Genomic DNA, 8,222 nt, shown 5'->3' with positions numbered 1-8,222 from the left:
CTCATTCCAGCCCATAACACATCTTTCAGGAATACCGATGCCCAATACGTACGCTCTATGTATAAACTCTGCAACCAGGCATTCTCCTGCAAGTTGTATTTGTAATTAACACTTCCCAACATTTCTCAAATTCGTCAATTGTTTGAGAATCGTACACATATTTTAGCAATTGACTTTTAACCCAGTTTTGTATGCACCATGGGAACCGAGTTTCTCAAGTACTTTCTTCAATATGTGCCAAAGGCAAAATCGATGTCTGGTATTTGGAAAGATGATAGCAATGACATTTTTCATTGCTCTATCTTGATATGTGATGATATCATTCAAAGCTTTACCATCCATAAGTTCAACTAAGTTTGGAACAACCATGTAAACGTTTATGTATCCTCACTAGAGATCAATCATGCTCCCAAAATGATTGACTGACCATGATGGTTTATATCCACAAATGGTACAAACGGCATCCCATACCTGTTTGTCAAATATGTGGTGTCAAATGTGACGACATCACCAAAATATTTGTAGGCTACCCTACTTCGTGCATCTGCCCAAAAAAAAATTCCTCAATCTACCATCATCATCGAAATCCATCAATGCAAAAAATTTATCATTCCTGTATTGCATCATCGCAAAATACTCACGAACGGCTCCAGCGCCACCTTTCCTAAGTTGAAGGTGATGTGCATTGTCGATCTAATTACGACAATCTTTTCTAGAAACAACAAGTTCTCGAACCAACCAGCTTCTTGCACAAGAGCAGCAAAACTTTTATTCATTCGGATGTCATCCTGATCATTTGTTTCGAACACTCTCTTTACTGACTCGCTCAATTTTCTATTGTAGCGAAAAAATCTTGATTTTTGTGGGGACATGTCATGGTTGTGTGTATTGTGAACCGTTAATACTTTCAACATTCTATCAACCAATGTAACATTTATCTTCGCCTTACTGTCTATTTTTTATGTTAGACGTGGCCTTGCGACATTTGTGATCCGGTTTTGTGCCTTTCCCACCATGAGCACAACCCAACATGACATATCTCAGACTCTCATGCTCATCCCTCTTAATCATTTGCATCTTTACCTTGAAACCACATTGTTTCCCATATTTCTTATAATAAAAAACTAACTCTTCTTCTGATCTAAACACCATCTCTAACTCGGGCTCCTCAATACTATCACCACCATTAGTCTGCACTGTATTTTGTGTCCCGGACGCCTCGTCATCTTTGGATTCAACAGTATTAAGCACATAGGGCATAGACAAAGTCTCGGCCTCCCCAGAGTCAAGTGTGGGGTCCTGAATTTCTTCGACATGGCTTGACCTTGCAGAGTTTATACCAACCAGATGAGTAGTTGAAGAGTGAAATGGAGACACAAGATTTTTCTGTAGTTTACAACAATAAAAAATATGTCTAAATCAATATAAGCACGATGAGATATAAACACATTACTTAAAGAATGAATCCATCACCTGACTAGTCAGTTTCATTGGGTTGGAATCAAGACGAAAAACAAATGGTGGTAGCCACGCATATGACATTCGTGCTTGCAAACCATGCATATAGTTTTGGAAGTTCGGATAAAATAGTATCGGTATCACCTAACATATAAAACAATAGTGATAACGTGCGGAAGACCAAAAATAAATATAGTCATTAACAAAAAGTTTAATAGTTCAAAATTAATATTCAAAATACCTACGATATTGTATTGGTTGATGGATCAGTGGTAGGAGGTGCTGGTAAATCCGGATACCATGGTCTTGATATCAGCTAACACATACAGATATAATAATGTGCTAAAGGCCTAAGATAAATATATTAATAGAGCAAATAAATAATTCAAAAATAATATAACAGAATACCTGTGTTGCTGGACTTGTGGTATGAGGTATTGAGAATTGTATATAAAATAGTCTTGCTATCACCTAACATATAAAGCAACCATTAGTTGAAGAGTGAACCAAAACTTACGTAATAAATGTAAACATTAAGTGAAACAGTTATACTGAATTTTAAACATGGTTACAAATACCTGGGTTGATGAATTTGTTGGTAAATCTGTGGTAGGAGGTGTTAACGAAGATGTGTGCTCTTTCCTTTTCTCCATCTAGATTCTATTACAAAGATTATGTCATCAGTATATAAAATAAAAATTATCTGGATTCACGATATTCCAAATGTCATTTACATCAACGTGATTTTATATACAAATACATAGAAATACATAAACATGTATATATATTTTTTAAGTAATATATAAGCATATATTAATACAAGAAAATAGAGCATACAAATAAATGACAGCCATACTGAATTGTTGACCAAGATAAGATACAAGTGCATAAATTTAAATCAATCAGCAATATGCTGCTGCTATATCCTGCATCTTGCTATTAAGGAAGCTAAAGCAGACAGATACAATATTACATGAACAAATTAACTATTGGGTACATTGGCCAACCTGTTAAAATCCGCCTAAGGAAGGGTAACAAGCAAATTTTTCACCATTATAATGGGAAGGCAGATTCTTTAAAAATCCATTCATATATGGGTGACTCACCCAGGGTGAGTGGCCTGTCTCCATTCTCAGCTCATCGTCTAAATCATTGGATAATCCTCGCTTATATTTCAATGAAATTTATTAACCTAGATAAGGCTCCAATCAAAACTTTTACTTGAACAAAAGTACAAAAAATGTTCACTGGTGGCAAGTATGAAGTATGGCCACACTATTAAAACAAATATAGAAAATCCAAAACTTTTACTTGAACAATCAAAGCTTTTACTTGAACAAAAGTACATAAATCTATTCATTCAACTATGCACATTATATTTTGCATACAAACTTGAAAATGACAAATATCAAATGAGTAAGTTTATATATATATATATATATATTTTTTTTTTTTTTTGGAAAAATATTTTATCATCCAAAATAAAGGAATCAGGGAGGAACTCAAAAGCTCCAGTACCTATGTAGTGGGATTTTGTTCGAAATAAGCTAAATACAAAGGTAAAAATAGGAGGAAACCATGAATAATAGGAAAAAAAACCTTAATCTTAACAATAATCATATACGCACAAGAAGCATGAAAGTTAGAATAGAATTGAAGACTGGAAAATATAAAAGTTAAAACCAACCATATCTGACGACAGACAACAAGGACTAGCGGTGGGGGAAACCAAGGATTTCTCGGTTCTAAGAACATGACTGTGAAACCCAAATCTGCGGTCAATGTCGGTGGCGAGAGAGACGTGCAAAGACGTTTGGAGATGTGTCGGTGGCGGAGATAGGCCAACAGAGATGAGAAAAATGGTGCACTGGTTCGTGAATGAGAAAGCAAACTGAAGCTTTTTTGTGGCCGGACATTCTCTTCCTTTCAACCTGTTTTGGTTCAATTCTATTGGTTTTTTTTTTTTTAAGCCATGTCAATAGGGGTGCCCTAGGCGATTGAAATTGACTTTCTGTAGCAGAATTGGAAAAAAAAATCGGTGACTCCCTGTGTGGGAGTAAGTTTTCCTTTTTGTTTTGCTTGGTTTTTTTATTTTTTTTAAGCATAGTGTTTTGCTTATTGCTGTGGAGTTATATATTAGAGCTTTCTTATTGGATTAGTTAAAGTTAAATAACATTTTTTATGAATGTAAGAAAAATTTGACTTTTAACTATTCAATTCACATAAATCTACACATTGTAATAGCTACTTTTTCATTATATAATAATAAAATAATATAAGATGAATTTGATTTTAATTATTCACATCAAACCTCTACATTAGATTATACATTTATTTATTATATAGTAATGAATAACTAATAATTTTAAAAATATTTAGTTTTTTAATTATTAATTTATTTTATTTTATCATATTCTACTATTCTATCTATTATATATTAATTAATAATCATATTCTTATTAAATTAATATATCACTAACTCAAATTAATATATCAATTTCAAAAATACTTTAATTTTTTTAATTATGAAATTATTTTAGTTTATCATAATTTACTATTCATAATATTATATATTAATTAGTAATCATATTCTAATTAAATTATGGATTAAAAATAAAAATTAGAAAGATATTGATGTAGACCTCAAAAGAGAGAAATAAATAATATAAAATAAATTTGATAAATAAATAGTATCTTTTAAATTTAAAAATAATTTTAAAAATTATTATAGTTATATTTTAAATATAACTATTTTAATATGATATATTTTATTATTTAATAGTTAAATTCTATTAAATTTAATTTTTAACTCATCCAATAAAAAAAATTTTACTGTCACAGTAGAAACACCAGACCACTCTCTCCCTCTCCGATATAAACAACTCGTTAAAAAAGATTCCTTTTTCTAGGCAATCAATCATTCCCCAAAATTAGCCCCCGGCCCCCCAGGCCCCAAGTTCCAACAGTTGAAGCCCGCGTAGATCTCTCTCTCTCTCTCTCCCCTCCCGTCCATTTCTGAGAAAGTGAAGAAGAAACCTCCACAATGCCCCCCACCTCTTTCCACGTTCCAATTCAATCAATGCCTTGCAACCACCCACTTGACCCATTCTTTTGATTCCTCGCAACAACCAAGAAAAAGGAAATCCCATATTCAAACCCTATCCTGATTCCTTCTTGTCCCTAGTCTCATGAATTCCCCCAATTTTGGTTCGGAAATCCGTCATTCAAGATCAAACCCATTTGATAAACTTTTATAGAATCCTCCGATACAAGAGATCAACCACTTAGGACCAAACCCATTCGACCCATTTGGTTGATTTAGCGACACAAAATCATACTGACCCAGATTCAGAAAACAATTTCAATGTTCAGACCGTAGCTCTTTGGTAAATTGGTAGGCAAGGCTCCTGAATTCAGAGCTTAATAGGAGGAATTTAGTCGTTTGGGATTGGACCCAGATGGAACAAGGCTCTAGAAGTCCTAATTCAAGTCCCAATTAAGGAAAACTCCTTTTTTTCGTAGTTTTTGTTCTTCTTGTTGTTCCATGGAACAACCACTACCAGCCTTGGTGTTCCAAATCTTTGGCTTTGCCATAAGCATTCTTGCTCTCCTTGCTGAATCGCATTCAAAAAATGTCTTAAACGTTCCCGCAACACTTGTGTCGCGAATGCCGCCTCTGCAGCCATCACCTCATTTGCCAATTTCACCGTCTCCTGTGCCGTATCATCGTTTACCAGCTCCACTACCTCCTCCGCCGTATCATCGTTTACCACCACGATCTCCACCACCACAAGATAGGTGGTGGAGAAAGTCCAATAAAGGGTTCAATTATCCTCCAAGAAAGCTGCCACCACCGCCTCCGGAGAAAACTATCAATAAAGGGAAGAAGATTGGGCTTTTGTTCGTGGGTATCGCTGCGATCCTCCAAATTGGTGTGGTGGGGTTCTTGGCTTTCAAGAGAAGACAGCTTCTGAAGCTCAGGGACAGTTACGAGACCAGTTCTTAAATTGAAATTTAGGTGATGTCAGTTTTCTCATCGATTCTTTTATTTCGGCGGCACTCATCGATAACTAGTTGAGGGTTATTTAGATTCTTTGGTCGATGGTGGAAATATATGAATTGCAGCTTGATTGGAACTTCGGGCATTTGTAAATGTGGTAAATGTTGATTAGAATTTACTTACATATTGTTCTTTTTGAGTTCCTGTTTATCACTTTGTTTTATGGTTTAAACTACACGGCTTATAATTGAGATATTAGAGGAGAATATATTTTTTATGCTTCCGTACGTTTGTCTGCTGACGCTTGTGAATGTGTGAACGATATGAATCATGGAAGAATTGTAATGAAAATTCCCAGTGTCGTTTCCTTTCTATGCGGACGATGATATATCAACTAATAAATCTGTTTGATTCACATTGTTGTTATAGTTCACTTTATGTTGTAGTTTGTTTGACAAAAACTTCCTCACATCCGTTCATTGTCAAAGTTTCTCTGTGTAGCGCGGAACTATATAGCCTTTTGAGTTCAGCATCCATTTGATGTTGCAAAGACTGCGTGGTTCACTGGTTCTGTTAGACTTAATCTTCTGGTGAGCTATCATGAGAGTTCAAAATAACAGAAGAGTAGGAAAAGGCAACAAATCTGAGATTTAATTTAAAAGAGATGAAAGATGCTTTTGTTGTCACAGCCCAATATCAATATGGCTTAAGTTTTTAGTATGGCTTTAGCATAAAACTATTCAAATCGTTCTGCACCTTTGTTGATTGAAAAATTCTTCTCATCAGCTACTATTCACTACCTCACACCCTATGAAAAACATCCACACTCTATGAATAAAAAAAGCTATAGGTGTAGAGTGTGGGAGTGAATAGTGGTGATGCATAGTATTCCTAGGCACTCTTGGAATATAACCAAAATGCACACCCCAATATCAAACCCTATATACTCCCATAAGTGAACCAAAACCATAAATCATTTACAATGTATAGTGAGCAGGCCTGTTCTATCTAGCCTCATTGCTCCTATAAAACTTCTTTTGGAAAGCAACTAGTATTAGAACAAGTTTCTGTACACTTGCTTGCCACATCAGTCTACCCCTTGGTTGACCTCCCTATATGTATGCTTGAGAACTATGCCGAAGAAAGTTGCTAATTATCAAATTTGTTCCCAAACTCCCCTCACCGACTGTTGGTGAACCTCATAGAGACCACCAATTAACCAATATCGTGGAGTCCGTTTCCACCTCTACCTTACACAGCTGTAGTTCTTGACACATAAGTTGGTCCATCCAGAAATGTCTAAGCCTCTGCCATAGTGTTGGTATTCCAGCCATAGTGTCTAGAGAAAGCAGCCAGAAAACTACTACCTGTCACATCCACCCTCAACCTCCACGCTACCGAAACTACTCCCATCAACGTTCAACTTAACAAAGCAGGGTTTTGGTTTCAACCATTGCTATTGTGACATCTTAGGAGACCTCATTGGAAGAGGCTGCATGCCTAACTATCTCAATACATAAGAATCAGCTTCTTTTGAGTGCTTCCGAATCGATACCTTATTAACTCTATCTGTCAGTGCTCGTTTATTCTTATGACAAACTGATTCCTTCCTTTTTGTCATCCATTTGAGCATTGCATCTTTCAAGTCACAATCCCCAGCTTATAAAGGAATGGGTAATTCCAATCAAGAGGCTGACCTGGTTCCCCATGTTAGTTTTATTGTACCACCAATATATAGGCCATCTCCCTCCAACTTCTAATTCCCCCCCGATTGAGTCCAACCTGCCCTGCAAAATAATACCATACATAACTTGCAATCCTACTTGAGAAAAGAACATGGTCCAAGGTTTCACATGGTGGTTTAGAGCAGCAATCACGGCATGAGGCAAGCTGAATTTATAAGTTTTTGAATGCTGTCGTCGAAAGGCATACCCTCCCTGAAGGCTTTCCACATAAAGATTCACATTTTAGAGGGTACTTTCTTGTGCCAAGACCATGTGCTCCACCACACGTGTTGTTCATGGGCTCTAATAAGAGACCAAGCTTATTTAGTGGAAAATCTTCCATGCGTAGAAGCTTGCGACACAGTTTCATCTGCCAGGTCCTCCTGCTACTTCTTTTTCATTCTATTGTAAACTCTGACTGAATATCTTATTGATACCTCCCAGGTCCTTTGCTTTCGAATATTGAATTATTCTTCATTAAGCTGTGGACTTAATTTGTAGCGTTCGTACAAAGTATCAATAGTAACTCTCTGCCATTTATCGTGTATATATATAGCCTTCGCTGAAACACATCAATGAGCGATAGCTAATGATATTTAGTCTCTGCTCCATTGGCTGTTCGCATGTTATACATCAAATGATTTTTTTGGTGATTAGGTCTTAAATGACTTAATGTTCCTTATGGTAAATGAATCATGACTAGAGCTGTTAGTCATTGCAATGCCTCAATGGAAGGTCCAACCCATATGACCTATACTTCAAAAGTATTAGTCAATAATATAATTGAAAATATATTGAAACATTATAAAGAGCAATAAATTTATCTTTTCAAATAACTCATACACCATCTACCTTTATCACTTATCAAAATAAGGTATCACAATCTCCCTTATATTCCCGACATCCGTGTTGGGCCAATTCATTGTAGATGGCACGACTCAAGTCCTACATCTCTGGTTAGGATATGCTCTGATACTATTTATAATGTTCCAATAGAAGGCCCCAGGCATATGGCTTGTATTCCAAAAAATTAGTCATTG

The 8,222-nt window shown here is 35.7% G+C and overlaps 1 protein-coding gene across 1 annotated transcript; it reads left to right on the top strand.

Moving 5' to 3' along the window:
• Nucleotides 1-5,002: 5,002 nt before the first annotated feature.
• On the top strand, nucleotides 5,003-5,464 carry LOC109001934 (proline-rich receptor-like protein kinase PERK2). The gene has a single exon (XM_018979446.2). The coding sequence runs from the start codon at nucleotides 5,003-5,005 to the stop codon at nucleotides 5,462-5,464; it is 462 nt and encodes a 153-aa protein (XP_018834991.2).
• The last annotated feature ends 2,758 nt before the right edge of the window (nucleotides 5,465-8,222 follow it).

Source organism: Juglans regia, chromosome 7 (genome assembly GCF_001411555.2).
Source record: "Juglans regia cultivar Chandler chromosome 7, Walnut 2.0, whole genome shotgun sequence".
Classification (NCBI taxonomy): domain Eukaryota; kingdom Viridiplantae; phylum Streptophyta; class Magnoliopsida; order Fagales; family Juglandaceae; genus Juglans; species Juglans regia.
This window is presented reverse-complemented; position numbering and strand designations above follow the sequence as displayed.

What these genes read in the sequence shown, in the direction of transcription:
- LOC109001934 (XM_018979446.2), top strand. Translation starts at nt 5,003, where the DNA reads ATGGAACAACCACTACCAGCCTTGGTGTTCCAAATCTTTGGCTTTGCC.